The 25,924-nt window shown below is 34.1% G+C and overlaps 1 protein-coding gene across 2 annotated transcripts in view; it reads left to right on the forward strand.

Annotated features, from left to right (window-relative positions):
* Window positions 1-25,924, forward strand: part of HMCN1 (hemicentin 1) — a 478,149-nt gene that overhangs the window by 106,229 nt on the left and 345,996 nt on the right. For both annotated transcript variants that reach the window (XM_074308592.1, XM_074308593.1), the window contains exon 2: window positions 7,500-7,570. In XM_074308592.1, the coding sequence (XP_074164693.1) occupies window positions 7,500-7,570 (71 nt within the window). The remainder of the gene's footprint in view (window positions 1-7,499; window positions 7,571-25,924) is intronic.

Genomic DNA, 25,924 nt, shown 5'->3' on the forward strand with positions numbered 1-25,924 from the left:
TGCTGTTTTCTGCAGTATTTTTTTTGTGCTTCCTTTACCAAACTGTTGAATCTTTTCTCATTGTTTTCTTGTATCATTGTCATTTCTTTTTCCAATTTTTCTTTTTTACTTCTTATTTGATTTTTCTTCTTTTTTGAACTCTTCCAGGAATCCTATTTTGGGTCTAAGACCAGATCACTTCATTTTTTGATGTATCCATTTTGACTTTGTTACCTTTTTCTCTGTTTGTGTTCTCTTCTTCTCTGTTACCACAGTAACTCTTTATGGTCAGGTTCTTTTTTTGTTGCTTGCTCATTTTTCCAGTCTATTTCTTGACATAACTTTATTAAAGTTGGGCTCTGCTTTTGAGACATAGTATGCATGGTCCCAAGTTTCAGGTTACTTTGTGTTGCTATTTTCAGTGCTAATTCAAAAGATCTGTAAGTTTTCAATTCTTCCAAGGTGGCATGATCTAAGGAGAGGTGTAATTGCTCTTCTGACCTGTGCTCTGATCCATGAATCACCTCAATTGTTATTTTTTGCCCTGGACCTATGACCAGGTCCTGGTCCCTCTAAGACTATCCCTCTGAGATTACTTGCTGTAGTGCATATGGGCAATACAACAGAAGTTCTGCATCCAGTGACAGGAAAGCATCTTCTGTAACCTCCTACCAATTATCTGACCCACATATTGTCTGTGAGCTGAGTGCTCTAAAAGCTTGCATTGCCAATTCAGTTGTCATCAAGTCCTGGTGTTGGCTTGCCAAGTTGTGGCCTATGCTGGATTGCTCTCTGACTCCACTGAGAGACCTTTCCTGATAAACTTCCAAATTGTCTCGGGTGTTTTACCAAGCACTTCTCTCCATCTTCACAGAAACCTTGGGAGGTAAGTATTATAAGTATTAACTTTATACTAAAAGTATACTTTTCCAGAGTTCCCCAGTATTTGCAGTCTTCTATAATAAATTCTTATCTAGACTATTTCTTTCTTCCTCCATGAATTCCTTACCTAACTACACATCACATACTGATCTCTGTTGTTTCTAAATGACATACAATGACTTAAAATTATTTATTAGTTCTCACTTGCCTATATATCTTTTTCCAATAGTATTATAATTCCTTAAATTCATGTAGGATACCTCATACAATTTAGTGTCCCTTAAGTGTCCTAGAAAGGGCACTGAATGAATCCTTGCCACTTGACTGATTAGTCTATAGTAAATGACTTCAGGATATTTCCTGGTCTTCATGTTTCCTCAGCAGCTAGGACAACAAACAGTAGGTCCTAAATAAATGCTTATTGAATCTAGTATTTATCATATATACATAGTATGGTTATTCTTTTGATACAACTCAAAAATACATTTTTTAGTATAATTTTTGTGTTTAGAGAAAAAAAAAAGATCAGAATACAAGACAATGCCTTGCCAATGAATTAGCAACATTAACTTGGAATACTGAATAAGCTGTGAAAGATATTATCAAAAAAGTCAATATGCCAGGTTAGCATGTTAAAGTTCTGCAACTATAGCTTTCCCTAATTCTGTTCCCATTAGGCAGTATAAAATATTCCTCTATTATCAAGGAAGCACAGTAAGAATAAAAAAAAATTGTGAGCAACACAAATTCTGTTATTTCAAAAGAAAAAGGAAGTGAAGGAAAGGAAATAACTCTTGCCAAATGAGCCAGGGGAAAAAAAAAAAAAAAAACTTGATTGTGACTTTCCCCCCATTATTTTCTCAAGTTCAGTTGAACAATTCAGATTAAGAGAACAATAATTAAGATGTTGGGTGTGTGTGTAGAGGGGGAAGAGGAGGAAGAGGAGGCTTTGTAAATAATCCATTTGATAAATATGTAGGAAAATGAATCTGAAGGTATTATAGAAAAGAATCTACCCCTTAAACTCCATTTTAATCATTTTTCTTCAATTAACAATTCATTTAATTTTGAAGATATACCATTTCCTATATTTAAATAATCATTTTTTTTGTTATTCTTATTGTAGTATTTTATTTTTGCAAATACGTGCAAACATAATTGTCAACATTCACTTTTGCACAATCTTGTGTTTCAATTTTTTTTCCCTTTCCTGCAAGTAATTCAATAGAGGTTAAATTCTTACAATTCTTGCAAACATATTTCCAAGAAAAATCAGATCAAAAGGGAAAAAAATAAGAAAGAAAAAAACCTAAACAATAAACAAATAAGCAAGATGAAAATACTATGTATTGGATCACATTTAGTCTCCTTAATTCTCTCTCTGGATATGAATGGCACTTTCCATCACAAGTCTATTGGAATTGCCTTGAATCACCTTATTGTTGAAAAGAGCCAAGTCCATCAAAATTGATTAATGCATAATCTTGTTACTCTGTACAGTGTTCTTTTGGTTCTGCTCACTTCGCTTAGCATTAATTCATGTAAATCTTTCAATAATAATAATAAAAAAGTTAGCTTTACTTTGTTCTACAAAAGAATCTGTCCATTTGTAGAGAATTGTGTCTTTTGTTCATCAGCAATGGTTATTGAATATAAATAAAATGGGAAACTTGTTGAATATCTGTCATAACAATAGAGAAAAACACTCATTTATGTTTTCATCCCCTGCTTCTGTGCATTTTCACTGATTGTTTCCCTAAGCCTGAAATTCCTTTTAAGCCTTCAAGCTTCCCTCAAGTTTTAGTTAAAATCCTGCCTTGGGCAGGAAGTCTTTCCTGATGACCCTGAATATTAGAATTTTCCCTCTTGATTACCTCTGATTTTTCCTGCAGGTGTCTTGTTTATATATAGTTGTTTGTGTAGTTTTTTCCATTAAATTGTAAGCTCTTCAAGGGCAGAGATTGGTTTTGCCTTTCATTGAATCCCCAATTTATCACTGCTTTAAAAATGCTTGCTGACTTGACTTAATTGCTTACACTGCATCTGTTTGCTGCTGAAATTCATAGGCTTCTCTGGTGATTAAAGTATATATACCCAGGAGGAAAAGAAGTCAAGTTCTAGGATCTCTGTGTGAAGTTAAGGGATTCTCAGGTTCAGCATACACTAACCATGCTCAGACAATAACAGAAAACAAAGTTGTACTTGTAGTAGAGTCTGTGATTTAATTTTGGCCAAATATGAAACCTTCACAATAAAGTGGAAGACAGGGCTAAATAAAATAGCCTAAGACTGCATTAAAGTGAGCAGTATTGATTGTCGTTGGATGAATTAGAATGAAATTAAGCAGTGTGGAGAATAAATCAAGATTTTGCCATACTCTCTGCTTTTCACTGACTTTAATAAGGTTTATAATGCTTGATTCAATTCCTTATACTCTTGAATGTTTCTCAGAAATAAGGCATTACTTAATTGCCAAAATGTAACATGCCCTCCTGGCAGTTACAATTACTAGTCTGTCCTAGGCCCAACTGACCTTTGCAGTGTTAACTCTACCCAGCTCACCTCCTCTGAGGCCTTCAAAGGTCTCTGGTCGTGATCTCTGGAATCTATAGTTTAATAACCGGTAGTGCGCTCAAGAACAGCCACGTGTAATCTTAAAAGCCTTTATTATACCTACTCACATAATGCCCTGACTTGATGCTGAACTTGTTGATTCCCGAGTGAACACCTGGTCAGAAGACCCACGTGTTCACTACCAAAATCCTTACCTCTTTCGGCTATCCATCTTGGCTTGGCCACCCAGGCTAGGGAGCCAGGGTGAAGAGCGCCAGGTTAAAGAGAGCTACTGCTGCCTGCAGTGGGCTTATAAAGGGCCTGTGAGGTCACACACACAGCCAATCAGCGAGAGAGTTGTCACCCATTACGAAGCTATCTCAGTATGGCCAAGATCCCACCCACAGGGTAGTCCTAATATCCACAGAGATTACTTCTGGGCCACTCAATCTCCTGTTGCACTGTGGCGCCGCCCATTTAAAGGGACCTTACCCAAAAGTATTGTATAGGTGTGTAATTGTTTTCAGTTGCTTCTTTCTTGTTTTGTTGTCAGCAGTAGAGCCACAGATAATAATTATAGTAAAGACTAAAGGATTCTGTTTGACGTGGGTGATGAACTCTCCAGATGATTGTAGGCAACAAAAATTGGGGTTCAGTCATATGAAAAATTCACAATGGCCATTCTCTTTGGCAAAAGGTAGATTTATTTAGGAAAGAAGTTACAGATAAAATGAAGGGATACAAAAGACAATGGGAATGGTGATTATGAAATAGACTGGGAGAGCATATGAAAGACAAATTCCTCAGTAGAACTCACAGTTACCCAGTACAAAGGGAGCACCCCCTGAGGCTGGGGCATGTTCCTAAATGGCAGTTTAAATCCTGAAAGGGATTTAGTGTTGAGGGGAGAATTGAGGGTAAGAGATTCCCCCTGGTCCATGTCACATGTCTCTTGTGAAAGAATTTGCAAACCCCAAGTCTGTGTGGCAAAAGGGAATATTTTTACATTAAGACAGCTTTCTTAGTGGGCAGGGTCCTGTTTGGGAATTAGCAAAGGTGCACTTACACTGAGAAGAAAATATCTTCATCAGTGGGCTAATTCCTGAAGGGCAAATTGCTCCTGCTTAGGAATTAGCAAAGCTGGGTTAAGAAAACAGTATGCTAAGAAGACAGACTTCTTAGTGGGCAAAATTCCTGATTAGGAATTTGGCAAAGATTCGAGGTTCAGAGTTGCCTTTTATTAAACCTCTGAAGTTTGAGGCTTTTTTTGATCTTTGGATGAATCTGAGACTGATTTTCAATTCAATTCAATTCAAAATTGAATGAGATTACTTAACTGGAAGTTTGAGCCACTCAATGTTGATTATGCCCCAGGCCTAGATTTCCAATAGAATGAAATTACTTATCTTGGGAAGGGTGTTGTCTGGGAAAGGTATGCCCCTCCCAAGGAAGAGCTTGAGACCCCGAATCACCCTTTCCCCACAGATTAAAGGAGACACAATTTATATCATTTTCCTCAGGAACACCCTCTACCCCCAAAGGAGTATATCAGACCCCCCCAAAGGTTAAAGGGAACACAATTTACATCATTAGCACCCCCAAGAGTTAGCCATAAGCAGAAGTGTAGTTGAAAGGTATAATGTGATAGGGATTGAGATCCCTTTAAGATTTCCTTTCTGATTTCCCAACCCCCATGGCTGACCTTTGATTTACAAGTCCTGGTCAAAAAACATCCTTTTGAATATATGGGCCCAGTCCCCACCGGATCTGAGCTGGCTTGGGTTTTCTCAGCCCCCACTATCTGTTCAGGTTTCCCCAATCCCCTACAAACAGTTTCTTCCTTGTCTGAAAAGCCCGCCAAGAACTTGAGGCATGCCCACAACCCTCTTTTAGGTATAAGAGAGCCAATCTGGAGCTTTCTCTTTGCAGGAGCCCTTCCCCCCAAACATGGTCTTCCGGAGGGTTCCTGCCCACCCAGTAACCACCTTTGGCCCTGGCGTCTGTCTACCTTTGACTTTACTTCCAAATTTCTAATAAACCTTTTTATCAATTTAGGTTTTCGGGCCTATAAATTCATTTATAAGGGACACTGTGCCTCATGGGATTATCTTACTATCTTTGCGCTGACCAACGGGGTTCCCCCCTTTCCTATCTCTCATCAAATAGAGTTATGAGAGATATTGTGTGGAATGAGGGAGGGATAAAGGAGAAAGACACTATGGGGAAGAGTATAGTGGCAGACTGACCCAAAGTGGGGCAGCAACCATGGGATGACCCATAAATAGATTTTATAGGGAAAATATAAACTTAGGGCCATAACTGGGATTTCTGACAGGATATGGCAAGGTGAGACTGCTAAAGACCTCTGCAGAAAGTGAGTCTGCAGGGTTTGACATAACTTGGATTTATGACTGGATGATCTCCCCAGAAGGTGGGACTGATGTAAACTATATCCCCCGATCTTTGGGGGGGAGGGTAGACCTAGGTTGGAAAAACTCTAAATCTCCATCCTTCCCTACCTTTAGGAGCAACCCACACTCCCATTTGAAGGGGAAACTCCCATAATAACTTCTACCTACGATTCAATTGGAGATCTTGGCCTGGGGTACAATTAGCATCCATTATTGATTAGTCCCTCAAATTCATCTGGAGATCACCCCTTAGCCCTAGATGCCATACCATACCATACATACCATACCATAGCCTCATTTATTAGTCTTAAAATAATATAGTGGCTCCATTCATCACATACTGAGTATATGGCTTTTATACTCCTTATATACTTTTGCTTCATAAGGAATGCAAATTGTTCTATTTATGTCTGGTCTTTCACAACACTGTGTCCATCTTGCAGTGTTTAATATAGTAATATATTAGGGAGTAGAGAGAAGCATCTTAAAATTTCATTTCTGAAAAAAATTATATAGATTTTAGGATATGCATTACCTCTCTTTTCTAGTTTACTTCATTTATTTTTGATGTCCCCCTTTGCATGTGTGTATTAGGTGTGTAGGATATCATAGACAAAACTAATTTGAAAGCATAAAGCACTTCATAAGAACTCCCCTGTGATTTTTCTGTTAAATAAAACAGAAAGATCTTTTTTATTTCTTATATCATGAATAGAGGACTATGGATCATATCACTGATTGAATTTTACTGGTATATAGGTTACTTAGGATCTTTCTTTTTTCCTTAGCAGTTATAATATATAGGTCAATCTTAATTTGAAAGACTTTAATACTCTTTAAGTATGGTCTTTGATGAATCAAGTTAATATAAAGGCATTAGTCCTTAAGAATTTGTAGACAATGAAAAAGATTCAATGATTCTGGAAGCAAGGACTAAAATATAGTTTTATGTGGACTAAACTATACAATCTAACTTTTAATTGGTTCTGTTATTGAGAACTAGCCTCTTCAGGTCCAAACTATTATTCAGCATGGTTTGGTTACTGAAGCCACATTTTAGCACATACTTAACCTATTGTTTTTCAGGTGAAGTAGTAGCATAAATATTAATAATAGTAAGAAAATTGTGGTTGTGGATAACATGTGAGAAGTAATGGTTGGAGTAGGTAGACCTAGCTGAAAAGTAGCAGAGAGAAAAAGCAGTGGAAAAAGACTTACCATATATCTTCTATCTTAAATCATAGCATATTTTAATTTCCAAAGTGCTTTTACATTCATTATTTCCCTTGGTGTGTAATGTCATCTCGTTTATGAAGGTAAAAAAGCTAACACAGGTTAAAGGGTCTTTCTCTGTTCATAGTTCTGGAGTGGCTAAAATTAGATGTCAGGTATCTGAATCCACCTTTAGTGTGTGTGTGTGTGTGTGTGTGTGTGTGTGTGTGTGTGTGTGTGTGTGTGTGCATTGTGCTGCCCTTTTTTTGGGTGAAGAATTGAGAATTGACTTTAAATTGATTAATATTTGGTTTTTATAAATTACTGATTGTTTTTCATGCTCTTCTAAAACATTTTATGGATCAGTAATTTGATGTAAAGATATACAGACATATAATTAAAATGCATTTGGATGATGTCTACAGGTTCTTATTAATCTGCTTTAAATTCTTTTTTCCTTAGAAATTGGGCCAGTAACAATCACCACAGATCCCAAGAAATTTCAGTATGAACTCAGAGAACTCTACGTTCAGGTTAGTTGTTGACTTTCTCCCCTTATTGTTCCTCTTTTGTAACAAAACATTGTGATGTTTTGTTTCCACATTTCTTGAATCATGACTTTTTGTTGTTTTTTTAAATATATATTATTGCTTTTTTCTATTAAAAGTTGCCTTCATTATCCATTTGTAATAAAAATAGCAATTATTAATTCAGGTATTAAAAGAGATGAGTAGGTATAGTCAATTACCTTCCATTGCCATTTCAAGAATATATAAATAGATAATTTTGATAAATGTCAATAATTCTTCAACAAGCATTTTTAAGAACTTAACACTACTCTGTGCTAGGAGCTACATATACAAATCAATGAGAAAGATTAAAATGACAAGTACCCTCAAAGAACATATATTATAATCAGAAAAAAACACATAAGTAGAAGATGAATAAATTGGGGAAACATAGGAAGAGAAGAAGATACTTGGTATAAATGGCATGGTAGAGAAAGTCCAAAGAATTAAGAGTCCATCTGATAGAGGAATGAAAATATAGCTGACCTGGTCCTACTCCTTAAAATGGAGGTGCTATATTATCATGTTTGAGCTTTACAATAATACAGTAGGGTGAATACAATTATTATGTTCTCCATTTTATAGATGGGAAAACCGAGTATCCAGGAAATTAAGTGTCTTGTGCATGATTACACAGCCAGTGAAGGTCAGAGGCAGGCTTTGAACCTGTCATTCTGATTCCATATTCAACATTACCAAATATATCCTATATAAGTTGGGGATGTGTTAAAACCACTTCAGTTAACATCTTTATTTCTACAGTGATTGTAAACTGGTTGGCTGCAATTTTCTTATGTCTTCTTACAGAAATGTAATTTGATATATATCATTTGATAAGAAATTAGGTCCTCTCGTTAGACAAAGATCTCATATTTAAGGCACTAATAGTTAAGTAAATATTTATAGACTATCTAAAGACTAGTGATTCTTAGCACACCTGGAATACTTGACACACTTGATCAATTGCACTTCACTAGTGAAAGGGGTTTGTCCACAGTGAACTGAGACCTTTTAATATTTTTATGTTTCATGAGTTGACTTGGCCAAATAATGCTTATCTAGTAGTTAACCTACTAATTATGATACTTTCCAAACACAGATAGAATTAATTCTGAATAAAAGGCAAATACCTGTTATTTGTATTATCCTGTAACAGCCTTTGAAAATCCTAGCTTAATTTGAATAATATGCTAAGATGCCATAATAAATCTACTTGTGGAAGTGATATTCTCTCTGAAAAGAAACATAAATGCTTTGTGATTGATTTTCTATAATAAACGACATTTAAATGACAAGTCAAGCAGTTGGTGAGCATTTCTTACATATTTATTCTATATCATGCACCAAGCTAAGTGCTAGAAATACAAAGAAAGGAAGAGAAGTCCTTGCACTTCAAGGGACGAAGCAAAAATGTAAATAAATACGTATATAGAAGATATGTACAGAGTAGATGGAGTTGATTGAAAGGGGAGATATTAGCATCTGAAAGGACCAGGAAAGGCTCCTTCTAGAAGGTGAAATTTGAATTGAACCTTAAAAGAAACTGAGAAGTGGAGATTCATATATGAAGAGCCAGGGCATTCCAGACATAGGGGACAGTCAGCACAAATCACTGATATAGAAGATAGAATATAATTTTCAAAGAACTGAAATTAGTGTCATGTAAATGGTTCCCAAAATATTTGAAAGGAAATGAAAAAAGGGTGGAAAGATAAGGAAAAAGGCTTTAAATATCAGATGATTTTATATTTATCTTGATGGTGATTGAGGACCACTAATGCTCACTGAGTAAGGGGTGAGGCAGTATGGTCATCTACACTTGTGGAAGGTTACCTTGATAGTGGCATAGAGGATATATTGGAATGGACAAGGGGGAGACAGTGGAGGCAGGGGGATCAGTTAGAAGACATTTGCAATTGTCTAGGTCAAAGCTTCTTAATAAGTGACACTCAATCCCATGTGCAGTCTCATAACTAAATGTGGTAGTTCCAAAATTAGGATTTATTATCAATAAATGTTTGATTTGTATGCCTGTTTTTATACCTACATAGCTAGAGTCGCACACAAATTTCTCAGGTGAAAAGGAATTCTGAGTGGAAAAAGTTTAAATCCTGCTCTAGGTGAAAGTGATTGTGGCTGGGTGAATGAAGGGAAGAGATTTGTGTGAAAGATGTTGTGAAGGTATAAATGACAAAATTCAAAAAGAGATTAGGTATGTGGAGTGAGCAAAACTGAGGAATCCAGGAAGGCCAGTATTTTCAGATCTTGGTGAGGTGAGAGAATGATGATGCTTTGAAAGGTAAGAGAAAATGTGAACGGAAGCTAATAGACTTAGTGTTAAGCATGTTGAGTTGAAAATATCTAATGGGCATACAATTTAAAGTGTCTAAGAGACAGTTGGAGATGGGTAATTGTGACTTCACTAGCAGAATCTTAAAGGAGATAATTGAATCTATGGGAGCTGATGAGATCATTTAATGAAATTACATTCTTGTTCCTCCTTCATTCTCAAAGAAGACCTATTACATCAGAAAGGTGATGTCTTAACTTGAAGTGAATTGGATTTAAGTGAGGCAAGGCAGAGCAAAATCATCAGCCTCATTCTTTCCTCCAGAATCATCTGAGTTCAGTGGCAAAACCATGTCAGGATGGCTGGAGATGACCTCAGAGGCAGTGGAAGACTTTGATCTTTTTAAGCTAAGGTCTTTGTCATATTTTACTTTGTTTGAGGCAATACCCATTCAATGATTTAAGGCTAGGTAAGAAAAGAGTCAGAAATAGCTAAGTGAGATTGTATAAATCCAAAAGAAAAAAGGACTTAGGACAGAACTCTAGAGAATACCCACAGTTAGAGAGCATGACATAGATGGTGAACCATCAAAAGAAACTGAGAAATGGTTGAACAGATAAAAGAACCAAGAAAGAAGGAGTGATGTCATAAAAATAGAAGAGGCACTATTCATAAGGAGATAGTCCTATTAGCCACCCAATTGCTTGAAAGGTGTAGAAAATATAAAGTCTTACTCTAGTTTTGTATTTGATTTAAAAAAAATTTTTGACTCAATGGAATAAAATAGCCTTAAAAATTCCTCCCAAATATATTTTCTATGTATATTAAAATCATATCTGTTTTTTAAATAGATGCAGCCCCACGATGCAAACCTCAATATCCAGTGAGGCAAAAGGTAGAAAGGAGGAATTGTAAGAAAAGTATGGAAAATAAGTCACAAACCTGGCATGGAGTCATCCTATTGAGTTATAGATGAACTTGAATTACCTGGGCATTTGCCAAAAGTATGCAGGTTTTTGGAAACAGAAGAGCTGATAAATTCATGATGTGTTTTTTAATAAATTCATTTTTCCAAAAGTACAGCAAAAAGTACACAAATAAGAAGGAAATATTAGAAGAATAACAAGATGGCCACTATCCTCTTTGGAATTTCACATAAGCACAAATAATATTGTCAGAATTAACTGTTAAGCATTAGGAAGCTTTGGATAAAATACTGAAAAGCCTTTGCATCATTGTTGCCCATCAAAGACAAGGGGTTCAGAATAGAGAAGAAAATTTGTGAAGGTTAAGAAATTTTTATTTGAGAATGAATTTGGCTTAAAATAAAGGAAGGATAGGCTCTTGGCTATCGAAAGCATACATCTAACAAGAGTTGGTAATTGGTATTTGCCTGGAGTTTTGAAAATCTAATTAAAGGAGTTTTGAAGTAAAATGTAAGAAGAGGGAGAAAACGGCTTATGTATGTTCCAATTTGAAATTATAAAAAATAGCTAACATGGAATCATTTATTCATATTACAAGCATTTATTAAGTACCAACTATGCCAAGTACCAGAATACAATGAGAAAGAAAATAATATTTGTCCTTCAAAGAGCTTTCATCCCTTTGGAGCAAAAATATGAATATAGATAAGTAAATGCAAAATATTATTTTCTTTATTTTATTGTATTTTTGATTTCATTGGTACATGAATTTCCCAAAAAGAATACTTACCCCTACTATGAAAATTTCCTGAGGTACTGAGAAGTTAAGGGATTTACCTCAAAATCATATAGCTGGTGTGTATCAGAGGCAATATTTGAACTCAAATTTTCTCAACTCTAGGACCAGTATTACCTACACCATTGACAAAGTAAATATAATTTGCAGTACCTTTATTCAGACAGCAGAGTAACTAGGTGGCACAATGGATAGAGTATCAGGCATGAAGTCAGGAAGACCTGAGTTCAAGTCCTTCCTGAGCTGTTTTTTTTAAAAACAATTATTTATCAAGCACTTAATAGGGCCAGTGGGCAGCTGGGTGTCATGGTAGATTAAGTGCCAGGCCTGAAATTGTGAATCCTCAAATTTCAGTTCAAATTTGACTGTAGACACTTAATAGATGAATGACCCTAGTAAACTCAGTTACCTATGTGTGTCTCATTTTCTTCATCTGTAAAATGAGGTGAAGAAGGAAATTGCAAACCATTCCAGTATCTTTGCCAAGAAAACCCCAAATGAGGTCACGAAAAGTCAGCCACGAGACTGAAACCACTGGATAGGAAAAAAACTTCCTCAAAACTATTACTATCTAGAATCCTGAGTCATATGGATCATACTTTTTGAATGCGTGACAAAATATTGTTCTTTTTTAATATTAGTGAACAATTTTATAAAACTCTGTTCCATGACACATAATTATAACAAAAGTAAGGAAGATGTTTTATCTTAATATTTTTCTATCATTTCTTTCACTCCTTTCTGAAGTCATTTCAAAAGAACATTCATTCATGCAAGAAACACTTATTAAATTTCTATTGTGTGCCAAACACTACTGATCCTGGCTTACAGGTCATAGTCACTTGTTGGATAGCCCTTCTAAATCTTAGAGAAATTCCTAGGAAAAATCATGATTAAAAGAAGAAATAATTATATTTTATTACCTCAAATTTGCAATACCAGGAACTTCTTCCAGATTAAAAATGTATATTGGTGTCCTTTCTCATTTCTTCATTAGGCATTTATAGCATCCCTCTCTCAAAATACAATTAAGTGTAATTTAACCCATTTTTGGGTTTATTTAATGACATATTGCTCATGCACTTAAGATTTTTGAAATTTGCTTGGAGATTAATTTTGTTTAAATCAAATGAATTATTCTCTGATGTGTATCACAAAGGTTAGCTAGAATTATAGCATTTGTTATTTATATGTTATATTAAATATAAACATAATAATTAATGATAACATTATTTATATATCATGAATTTGTAATTATAGAATGAATTACAGTTTGTAGGGAAATTAAACATTGTGATTTTGTTGAAAAGACCAGTAAACTTAAAAAAAAATCTGTAGCTTTTATTTCATTCTCTTCTACCCCCACTTATCTGTAATACAGAAAAATCATTTGAAAAACAACTCAGTTTCTCTTGGGAAAAAGAAGAGAAAACAAATTATTTCAAATAGCATTCAAATAAGTTGGAGCTCTGGGAATGAAACCTTATAAATATGCAATGAAAAGCTTTGACTCAAAGCAAATTCTTTAAGAAATAAAGTTGAGGATGTGTCTACTTCTATAGCAGTTTAAGTAATACACTTTCAACCTTTCAGCCTTTGCAATTAACAAGGATCAAATATTTTAAAAGTCCACAAGTGAAAAAAAATTCTAAGAAGCTATCTTGATAGCTATAAGATTTATAGTTTTTATGTTTCAATGTGTAGCAGATCCTAGGGGGGAAAAATCTTACAAATACTTCTCCTTTGAGAAGTCACTTAAGGAAACCAACTTGCAAAAAAGAAACTGACCATCAAGAATTAAATCCAAAAAGTGAAGAGAATCATTACACAGCAACTGGATAGATTTATGGTGAAGATGGGGATGCTGTCCAATTATTTTCATTCCTTAATGAGAACAGAAAAATAATAAATAGGCTTAGTCTCTGGCAGACTAAAGATTAGGGGGGAAATGGATGTTAAACTGTAATTATCAAAGCAGTTGGATGACAGAGTAAGCTGCCAAGGGAGGTTAGGAAAATGCTATAAACAGATGTAAGAGTGTACTGGACACCTACCTACCTCTCTGCTGTGAAAATGAGGATAGTCTAATGAAGTTGGAGTTTAATTTATTTATGTTTGTAGCAAAATAAGTTGCCATGGTAAAACCTTTTGCGTCTGTTTATGAACTTTGGTTTGCAAAGAGAATCCCTTCTTATAGTTTAATTCTTAAATGTTGCCCCCAAACTTATTTGTTACCTTAAAGAAAATTCCTAAGAGGTAGGAAAGTAAGAATATTTACTAAAGCAAGAGAAAAGAAAGGAAATAAAAGTCAGGATGTTGTAGTATTTCCCCCAGTAAATTGTATATGCTCCTTGAGTAATAAATTTTTGTTTTTACTTCCTTTTTATAGCCCCAGGACTTTGCACATCTGCTGGTACATAGGGGCAGATAAGTAAATGCTTAATAAATATTCACTGATTGATGGATAGTAGTGTTAGTTGTTTCTCACATTAGGTCTTGCTGTGCTTATTAATAGTGGTGGAGGGAACAGATTAAAATCCTGAGATCAGGAAGTCCTGAATTCAAATGTGGCCTCCAATATTTAGTAACTGTGTAACTGAGCACTTACTTAACTACTAACTAACTGAGTTACTTAACTATTTACTTCAGCTCCCCTATTTGTAAAATGAGCTGGAGAAGGAAATGTATCTTTACTACTCCAGTATTCTTGCCAAGAAAACCCCAAATGGAGTTATAAAAAGTTGGACACAATAAAAATATAACTGAAGCTGAAAACTGACTATTAATAAGCATTCTGCTTTCCTTTGTGAATGGTGGTGATCTATATTTTATAATAGAGAAGGGAAAGTGATGAGTGTAAGTTTAGTGTTCACTTGGCAGGGAGGTAGAAAATAGATACCTCCATTTATTTAGAGTTAATTTCTTAAAAACACAGATTTTGAGCTGGGAGAGATCTCAGAGATCCCTTAACCCAATTACTTCCTTGTCTGTATGAGAAAACTTGACACCTGGGGGAGGGAAAATGACTAAGTCATGATCACAGTCATCAAGGTCAGAATGAGAATTTGAAAGCTCATATGTGACTCCCAGTCCAGACCTATTTGCATTGTCTCCAAGCTTTGCCTAGGGTTAGCAGCTGAATCTGGAATTTTAAAACCTTCAGCAACTTGTTCTACAAATTCAGTCCCTTCTGCTATCCTCAGCCCAACAAGATGAGAGTCATACTGGAAGCATGAGAAACTATGTCAGAGTAATGTAATTAGTCATCTGCACCTTCAACTCTTTCCAAAATGGTTAACAACTGGTCGCTAGGACTACAGACTGTGAGTGTTGCTGTCGGACAATAGACTAATATTTTCCTTACCACTAGAGTGATAGCTACAAAAATGGCTTTTTCTTCATATCTTGGTGGAGTCTCCCCAAGGAGCTGTGCTTGGCCCTGTGCTATTTAACATTTGTCGCCATAACATTCTTATCAAATTACTATACTTACATACTTTTCCTTTGAGGTTTTTAGGAGAAAGGGGAATCATGGGAAGAATTGGGTACTGTTCTGCCATCACCCTCAGCAAGTTCTATTAATCTTTTTAGAGGCCTTCTTCTTCCCTCACCCTCTCACATTTACTAAATCTCAAATTGAACAATTAATGACAAAGTAAATTTAACCTAAATGTAATATTTTCCATTTCATGATTTGTTTTTTGAACATAGAATGAAATATTTAAATGAGGCTTTAAGTATATTTGTGAGGGAGCCATGAAAAAGATTATTTTCAAGCTAAGGAAAGATGGTTATTTGCATCGTAATTTCTTTTCCATTTAAGTTTCAGGTTTGGGTCTTAAATTCCTCAGCATTAGTTAAGAACCTGTATGTATATATTTAGTTCCCTGCTTGAGTTTCTTTATAGTATTAGAGGAATAACTACAGCCTTTTACTCTCAGGATGAGAAGTAAAGAAAAGGCAAAGATGAGTAATGAATGTACTAAGAGTTAAGTATGTAGTACTTCCAAGAGCAAGTGCTGATTTTTTAATCCCCTTCTGTTGCCCAGAAGCAAACAGCTGGTTCTGTGCTTTTCTAGTTTCACCCTTTGCCTTGGAAATAAGAACTACCACTAATGAGATTGCTCTTCTAGGACAGAAAGGAGAGGAATTTTTTTTCTTATTTTTCAAAATGGGGCTCAATTTTTACGGGGTATGTGTCTGAATAGGTGACTAAATCTGATATCATAGGTATTAGTGAGAGTAAATGTCACAGTAGTCTATCAGCCCATTGGGGTGCAACACTACAAATTATATACTCTAAATGGTCTTTACCCAAATGAAGAATTATTCCTTACTAAATGATAAGTACTGAATTTGATCCAGTAGAGTTTTAATTGACTAAAGGTTGTGCCCGTTTCCTTAAGAGATAACTGAATGGTACATAGAACTTGTAGAATAGAAGTTAGACCTAGCTCCTAATCCTATTAGAGCCATCCACCTGGGGATTCCTGTTCTTTCTAAATCTGTTAAGTTTTTTTTTTGTTTGTTTGAATAAACCCCATACAATGTAAACTTTCAACTTTTTAAAAACTGTCTCTAAAAAAGCCTTATAATTCTACTCTACAAATTAGTTTCAACCTGCACTGGAGCACATTCCACCTAGTTTTATAACTTAGAAGTCTTAAAGGTAACTATCACCATTCTTAAGTTCCTTTAGGTAGAGAGTATAAAATGAAGAGTTTTGGATGGTAGTCATTCATTCTACTTTGTTGGCCAGGAGTTTTTCATCATTCATAGTAATGGAGATTAGCACTGCAGAAGGAAGTGCTGTAAGTAATTTTAAAGCATTAATTTATTCCTATTTTACTGTTCTTGCATATCAGACCTTGAAAAAAATCTCTTTAAGAAAATAAGCCCCTTTTTGTTCATAAAAATGCTCTGCTTTCCCAAACTCATACTTATGGTACTAATACATAGAAAGGACCACAATCCTGTTTGTAAAATGAGAAGAAAAGGATCTTGGATAATGCATATTTTAAAAAATAATAATGAAGTGTTTTTCATCTTATTTTTTCTTGACAGGCTTCTATTATTTTATCTCTAGTTATGTTCTTCCATTTTCCTTAATCAGTATAAAAGATCACCTGCTGCACATTTCAGAAATATGTAGATTTTTCTAATTCCCAGCCTCACTACTGAATCAGGATGCTATTTGTTTGTGAATTATCACAGTAATATTTATAAATCTTTTCAGGCCTTAAATCACTTGTATTAGTCTTTGAATCCCTAGTCAAGGAATACATGATCTTATCTGCATAATTGCTTACAATGTTTAATAAAAATTACATGAAGTTATTTTTATTCTCTGTAGCTTGGAACCTAACTACTGCGTTAGTCATAGAGATAAAAATTTAATTGGACTCTATCCATTTAGGAATCTCATCGAGGTAGCCATAGAGTCCTTCTTCAATTGTATGCCCTCTCACTAAAAATCATGAAACATCTGAGAGGAAGCCAATTTAGCATACTGAAAGGTGAAAAAGCCTTCCAGAATACTTTTCTGAGTTTTAGCTGGCTTCCATTCCAAGGATCAGCCTCTATTTCCTTTCCCCTCTGTGCAAGTTCTACATTATAAGACCTTAAAAGAAATTACCAAAGTCCAGTTTTCTAAACTGAATTTAAAAGACTATGGTTTGAATTTTACCTTTACCTTTAACTTTGCTGTATGATGTGGAACAATTCACTTAAAATCCCTCATGTTTTTCTATCATTAAAAGGGAAAAATAATTTTCTACTATCTATCCTATAAGATTGGTTGGAGGAGTAAATGAGATGTTATATGGAAAATTGTAACCGGGAAGTGTTCACAATACATGTGAATTATAGTTATTACTTCAGTCCATTATCTGATAAATAAAAGCTAAAGAATTCTAAAAGATTCAGAGTGAAGTCACTAGAAAGGTAAAAAATAATTCAGAGGAGATCATTTAAAGGAAAACAAGGCAGACAATTCTAATTAGATACCTGGATTTCTTCTATAAAGTCAATCTATTTGCTTGTTTGTAGTCAATGTAGACAGCTATGGACTAATTATCATCTATATATCCCTGAGCAAATAGTAGTGTTTTTATCTCTGTGTGATCCTGAGCAAGTTATTTAACCCATTCCTAAAACTGGAGAAGAAAATGACAAACCACTCCAATATCTTTATCAATGAATCAACTGTAAAATAACAAAAAAAAATGACTGAACAACTGAACAACTATATCCCTAGAAAAAGTGAAGCTGGACAAATATATTAGCTGAGGTATGGCACAGAGGCAGTGTGACCCCAAAACTAGAAAAATAAGTCAACTGAGCAAGGATAGAAATAAAGTCCTGAAGATGCGATTTTGAGCAAGTATAGAGGGCAAGGTAAATTTTATCCTGACCTGAACAATTTGGAGAGTGTTTAAATTTATAACATTTAGTAAGTGATATTGTCATCATTCATAAATATAAGGTGTTATAAATTATCATTCATAAATATAAGGTGTTATAAATTTGAAAACATGATATAATTTATAACACCTTATATTTGCAAGCAAAAAAAAAGTTAGTGACAATCATAGAGGAGAAGGTAAATTAGCCTGAGAAATATCTTTGTTCTATAGGTTATTCAGAAGTACCAAATATTATTCATGTAACACCCTGTTATACTAATTAGATTACTTAAGTCTAGAAGCAATATAATGGTCTCTAAAGTTCCCATTTTCCTTCCTCTTCAGTTTTAGGAAGTTTATTTTAGATAAAAAGTTATGAGTTCAATCATAATCACTCCAAGCCCCCAGTAAGGGAAATTCCTAACATTTAGGCAGAGCCTGGGCTCTCTGCCTAATTTGACATTTATGTTCTATTTCTAGTTAACCCTTTGTTATTGAGGAAAAGTTAAATTTCCTGAGAACATTTGAGTGATGGAACAGCAGACTATGTTATAATGCCTTTGGATAGACAGGTGTTTTGGTTTAGCTAAGGAAAGAGATGTCCATTTTTTAGGACTTTCAGCCACAATCTTCTGCTCTAGAATGTTGATAGAGTCTGTGACTTTCCTCCCTTTTCTAATGTAGCTCAGTTCTCCCTTTGCTGGTCAGAAATGTACTATTAGGCCATATTTTCTGTGAGCTTTAGCTTTACTGCACCCTCAGTTTTTGTCAAGTTCTGAAATAGCACTTTCCTCTTACGTAAATTCTTTAGGGAATAACAAAATCTCACATATGGCTTTGCTTGATTCAAGTAGCCGTATAATCTCTGCCCAAACTTGGTTCTCAGTGATTTAATTAAGAAGTATTTTTAACTAGTAGAAATAATAATTTTAAATTGATGAGATAATAAGTAGATGATCGTGATGTTGTGCTCTCAGTTGTGTAGGTGAAGGAAGGTAAGATAGAAATACTAAGACTGTGGTTTTAGGAACAGGGTGGTACACAGGAAGAGCTTTCTTTTTTAGTGAATTATTCTTTTCATCTGATGCTAAGGTCTGTTTGTTTCTATACTTTTGAGATATTCTTCAAGTATTATTAGTAACCCCTAAATTTGGAACATTGGTTCAAAATTCTAGTACCTTTGGTACAAAACTCTATTACCTCCAATACCTTTATAGTTTTGTTATTATAATTTGTCTCTACCCTCCTTTTCCCTCTTTAGTGCAGATAATTGAGGTAACTCTACTTTTGTTAGATATTTTCTCCTTTCCTCATTAAGAAACTAATATAATTTATGATAAAGGAAGATAAATAATTTTAAAAGTTTTTGATGTTGGGAGAGTAAATATGTGTACATAAGTTAAAATTGCAATAGTAATGAGTGCTAGAACTTAGGAATAAGTTTTTTCATGTAAAAAATAATTAATAAGCTTGTGAAGGGGGTGCACTAAGTTTTAAGCTCTCCTCTTTTTTTCATTACCACTGCTGGTTTTAGAGAAATTCTATTTCCAGTATGAAAAAATGTTCAGATGTCTGTTCACTTCTTTCATGTTTGATACACTGTGCCTTTGAAGAAATGATCTTGCAAGTGAAGAATTCTTATGTATTCCTACCAAGTTAGACACCATACAATAACAGTTACATCATAGGAAAAAGAATTGCTATTAAGATTCTCAGGAATTCTTTGGGAAAAATTTCAAGAAATCTAAGACCATCTGTTAATATATCCCATGGCTACAAATAGTTAAAGATTCACAAGATATGGGTAACAAGAAAGATATATTAGTATTCTAACAAAAGGAGTCAATTCTGATTTTATGAGTATCATTGAGACTTAGAGTGGGCATAAGACTGGAAAATGACTGTGGAAAAATAAAAATATAGAATAGATTTTTTAAAAAGGTAATGAAGAAGCATTAATTATTGGGGACATATTTTAAATTATTTATTTTAATAGTATTCTGTTTGTTCAAATACATGCAATCATAATTTTCAATCTTTATCTTTGCAAATTCTTGCATTCCAATGTTATCTCCCTCATCCCCCCCTTCCCCAAGACAGCAAGCAATCCAATATGGGTTAAACATGTGCAATTATTCTAAACTTATTTCCATATTCATCATGCTGTACAAAAAAAATCAGATCAAAAGGGAAGGGAACTTATATCCTTCTTTAAATAATAGCTTTTTATTTTAAAAATACATGCAAAGATAGTTTTCAATATTCATCCTTGAAGAGCCTTATATTTCAAATTTTTCTCCCTCCCTGCCTCTCAACCCCTCTCTCCTAGATAGCAAGTAATCCAATGTATTGTAAACATATGCAAATTTTCTCTATATATATTTCCACATTTATCATGCTGCACAGAAAAATCAGATCAAAAAAACAAAATAAAATGAGAAAGGAAAAAAGCAAACAATAACAAAAAAGTAAAAATATTACATTGTGATCCCTATTCAGACCCCACAGTACTCCTTCTGAATGCAGATGGCTCTCTCCATCACAAGTCTATTAGAAATGGCTTAAATCACTTCATTGTTGAAAAAAGCCATGTTCATCAGAGTTGATCATCACATAATCTTGGGAACATAGATTCTTGCGAGAAAATATGGGAACCAAAAGAACAAAACATAGTGAAAAGTGTTTAGATGAAATAGAAATGGAAGGATAATATATTATAGACCAAGGCTTCTTAAACTTTTCTCCCCTTTTTGCCCAATAAATTTTTATGTGACCTGGGTACATAGGTCTATAAAATTGATAAGCAAATCAATAATTTAGTGATAATAACTTATAATTTTGTGACACCCCCACCCACACAAGTGTATATGTGTATGATGTATCTATATATACCTGTATGTTTGAATACTGAAATCAGATCTTTCTCTATTATGAAAGATAGAGATGGAAATTAGGAGAACACAGAAAACCTTAAGGGATGAAACAGATGGGAAAGATGCTTTTGAGAGTAAACTTTCCTACCTTAACAGTTTTGACTAAGGTCTTAGCCCTTTGTACCTTTAATAGTGTTCAAATGGAAGCTATTAGTAGAGCTATTTTTTATTATACAATACATGATAACATTGCTTTTATAAAATTAATTTTATGAAAAATATGATTTCATATAGAAAATGGAATCTATTTTTATAAAAGTATTGATTTCCAGAGAATTCATCATATATTATCATATAATGTATATTTTGTATATATACATTTTGTATATATACATTACATACATATATACATGAAGTAATCTTCATAAATACAGATTTTCAAAATATATTTTTAGAAACATTGTATTTTGAGAATAGAAAAGGCTATCTATTCAAGCAATCTTAAAGTGAGGCTGTTCTTTAAGTTATTAAGGAAAATTCTTAGAATGAATAGTATTAAAACTTTTGTGTGTAGTGTTGGAGATTTGAGATTCAACCTGCTCTTTAAAACTATGGACTTGAATTTCATCTTCTAAATGCTTATATGAGTATCAATAGGCAGCAGGAGCCACACATAATGAAATGCCTGGGATGTAACATCTTCCTTTGTTTTGATGATAGAGACTTCTGGTTTTGGAGGCTTTAAAATATTCTTTTTGTTTCTTGTACCTCCATGCAAAGTTTTCTGTGAGTGATGAAGCCCAGTATATGTCACTGGTGCGTTAGAACTCTGTAAGAGTTTTGATTTATTTCAAGCTGCTTAGATGTACATTTCAACTTAGAGCAATAGTTTCCATGTGTACATTCTATTTCCCTAGTTATAGAACTACATATCTGCATTTTTGGAAGAAAAACTTCCAGTCATCACCTTTTAGTTGACTTTAGTTTTATTGAAGTTCATACTTTAGTCGCAGAGATCATGGATTAATTAAAAAATATATAGAACGTGTAGCTAAAGAAAGCGACAGTTCATAAGACTGGGATGGGTAAAATTAGAACTTAGGTTGGGTAGGAAGTATAGTTGAGCAAGCTAGTTTCAGTGCAAGAATATGTACTATGGTTATTAAAATAATTGCATTGTGTAAAAGGTTGATCCTCACAATGAGCTATGTATGAAGTTCAGCTGAGTCAAATGCAAGTTACTTCTTTAAAGACAGATGAAAGTGGGGAGAAAAGAATTTAAGCATTTATGGAATAATAGAAAAGGAAAATTTGGGAGATTCTGGTCTTATTTTTCATGAGCATTTTTCTTGTAAGTTTTTGACAGGGCTCATCATTTCACTTTTTTGCCTCTTTTAGACTCTTACTTTCATTCACTTCCCCCATCCCATATAGCAGTCTCTCCTTAGAAATTATGATATCAAAAATAAAATTTTGTTGATGCCTTTTATTTTTGTACTATGACCAAATCTGATTATTCCACTACATTTTCTTTATAAGAGAGAAAAATGTTTACAAAACTAATTGAAATAGTGATGATGATGAACATTCTGCTTCTGCAAAATGCTACTCAAATATAAGAGGAGGGGATTCCATTTTATCATCTGTCTCTGGGACCTTTTTGGGTCCCAATTTGGTTATCAAGAAGTACATGTGTAATTTGGATATCAATTTAGTCTTATTGATATTTTAAGGAATTAATCTTTAAAACACAATTGTCAGAATAACTGAGATCTCCCCTCTTTTGAGGAATGACATTTATGATCAAATGTGTCTTTTTTCAGAGCTTATACAAATATTTTAGTCAATCTAAAATACCTTTAGTACTTTGAAAATATCGCTATCAGTAAAACATGACAAATAAAATAGATACTGAAACATAAACCAAGAGGGGAGTCTTCTGATTCCTTTTTGTTCCATTTCCAGACTAAAATGAAATCTAAGAACTGAAAAATAGCTAGATCATTTGGACATATTTTATCATATTATGTTTTTCTTGGAAATGCACAACTGTCTTCACATTTTACCTTTAGTTATTTCTCTTATGGAGGTTATATTTGAGCAGTTGATGATAGATAATCATATTCCAGGTTAAATATTGAACTTGACTCTTCCTCTCCTGGCTAACCTTGTTTATCCAAAGGATGGGGAGGCTTTTTCTCTTCTGTGTAGTTGCAGAATAAAAGAATAATACCTATCATAGTAGCTCATATTTATTTAATGCTTTGATGATTTATAAAATACTTTTCTTCTATGAATTAGATAGCAAAAGAGTTAGTATGACATGAAGGCCAGAGCACAAGACCTAAATTTAAATTCCACTGTTGACACCTATTAGTTATATGACTCTGGGTAGGTCACCTCTCTCAGTCCCAGTTTCTAACTCTATAAATTGAATGTTATAATTTCACCTATTCATAAAGTAATGATGAAGACCCAAAGCATATGCTACGGTAAGATGCTTTGTACACTGACTTGTATAACTACAGATACTTCCATTTTTGGAAAGGCTAAGTTACTTTTCACATACACTGATGGTAGTGGTGCCATTTGTTTTTTGGTCATAATCAAGAGAATCTGGGAGGGGAGTAGGTTGTTTTCTTCCTTTCTTGTTACATTGAGGATAGTTTGCTAATGAGCCTCTGTATTTGAAAGAAACATTTCTTAAATGTATAAGTAAAACTGTGAGTAGCTTATATTTTCTCTTACCTTGTATCTCTTTCCCTTCTTCTAAAAGGAGATATTTAAGGGAAGAAATATGACAGAAAAGAATTCTGCAAGTCTGGATTTTTATTCCTCTCCTAACAATAATTAGGTAATCTTGGCATGTCATTTATCTTTTTAGGCCTTAGGCTTCTTATTTGTAAAGTGAAGGGCCTAAACTAAATAATCTATGTTTCCTTGCAGTCCTGATGATATATAAAGGGAAAAAAGTTTGGGCTGATTAAAACATGAATGAATGAATCTATCTTTTATGGATGTGAGGATGAAGAACAGAGAAGGTGGGATGAATGAGAGGAATAACTTTTTATCCAACAATTTAAAAAAAACAAAACAACTTTTCTCCTTTCTGGAAATGGAAGTATAAAATTAAGAGGTTTTAGTTATTTTTATATAATATAAAATTTAATATTATTTATTTCCTTCAATTAAGGATTCAAACTCACAAGAACTTTAGGCCTCCAGGTCTATAAGAAGAAGCTGCCAAAAACAGAGTTCCTGAATTTCCCTGAGTGATCCAAATGGCTCAACCTAGAAAGAAATCCAAAGCACCCAACCAAGTATATAAATTTAAACCTTGGAATTAATAAAATAACTTGATTGGTCAGAAAGGATTTAAAAATTGAAGTAAATAAAAAAGAAATGACAAAATGCAGAATTTTGAGCATTGCATTTTAATGTTTTGAAGTAGAGGGATGGCAGAGAATCCTTACTTTCCCTTGTAGGAAATCATATTTATGATAATGACAAGCAAGCAGTTTGACTAAAGACTAGGAGAATTACCAGGACTACTTTTACACTTTCTTTTCGATTAAAAGATTTAAACATTGATAAACTGTCACCTGAAAGGTAACATTTGAAGTATATAATTTTGTGCATGTGCACAGAGAAAAATGTTTTGTTCCCAAAAAAGTAATGTCAAAGCCATTATAATAAAAACCCCTGTCTGCAAATGTAGATCTCAAGGCAGAGTGATCATTTTTTAAAAGAAGACACCGGCTTTGCAACAGCAGGGAAAAATTAAATGGTCTACACCGATCTCTCCTTTGGGATGTGTGAGCATTGCCAGCATGAATTTCTGACATATGTGAGTTAAAAATGTTTCCTTTTTAACTTAACATCCACAATTTACTGGCTGCCTTGAGACTTTCTGTTGGTTTCTCCATAAAAGTCAAAGGCTACATTTTGGAGGGTTTTATGATTAGAAGACTGTTTCAAGAACAGATATAGGAGAAATAAAAGAAATGCCTCTGGTTTGGGATTATATCTGTAGGGTTAGTGCCATCTCTCTTCATCATAAACATTCCTTTGATGGAAATGAACCAAAGTTCCATTAGGTATTATTTCAAGGGAACAGAGATGGCTAAGTTCAAAATCAATTGCTTAAAGAGAAGGCTGCAGAGTATTGCCTTTACTAGTGTTGAAACAATGATCTACTTTTCTTTGTGAACCCTCATATTTAAAATTTCTTGTACTATTTGACTCAGAGTAAGTGAATGATTACTTAAGTTTATGTTGGTACCAAAACCATAGAATTTCAAGTTGGAGAGTATCTGGGTGAACATGCAAATGAACCAACACTGGGAGAAAAATTTGATTTACAGTATATCTGATAAGTATCCATCTAGCCTTTGCTTAAAAATTTCCCATTAGGTGAAATCCACTATTTTCTGAAGTAGGCCATTTCATTTGGGGATGTCTATTCCTTTTGGATACTTCTAATTGTTAAAAATTGTCTAACATTTTTTTTTGTGGGGAAAGTATTTACTTCCATCCATAGTTTTTAGCTCAGCCCTTGGGGGCCAAACAGAACAAATATAATCCCTTCCCATACAATGCCTTTCCCCCAAAGGTCTATCTTGGCGCTCTTGTCTTTTCCCTCTCTTCTGTTTCACATAATGATCTAATTAGGCTCCAAGTGAAGACTGGATGACCTGTTTTTGAATCTCATCAACTCCCACAGTGGCAACCATTATCTGTCTATGTAGATGAGTCTTAGATTTATTTGTCCAGTGCTAACTTTTCTTGTTTTCCAAAGCCATATCTCTAACTTTCTATGGATTATTTGAACTAGATGTCCTACAAAAATCTTAAACTCAACAGGTCCGAAATTGAACTCATTTATTTTTCCTTCTTAACCTTTCTCCCCTTCCCCATTTCCCCATCACTATGAGGATACTATCATCCTTTAAGTTACTCAGGTTTATAACGTAGATGTCTTCAATCCCTCTCTATCTCTTTCTGTCTTTTTCTGTCTCTCTCAATCTCT

Source organism: Sminthopsis crassicaudata, chromosome 4, assembly GCF_048593235.1.
Source record: "Sminthopsis crassicaudata isolate SCR6 chromosome 4, ASM4859323v1, whole genome shotgun sequence".
Lineage (NCBI taxonomy): Eukaryota > Metazoa > Chordata > Mammalia > Dasyuromorphia > Dasyuridae > Sminthopsis > Sminthopsis crassicaudata.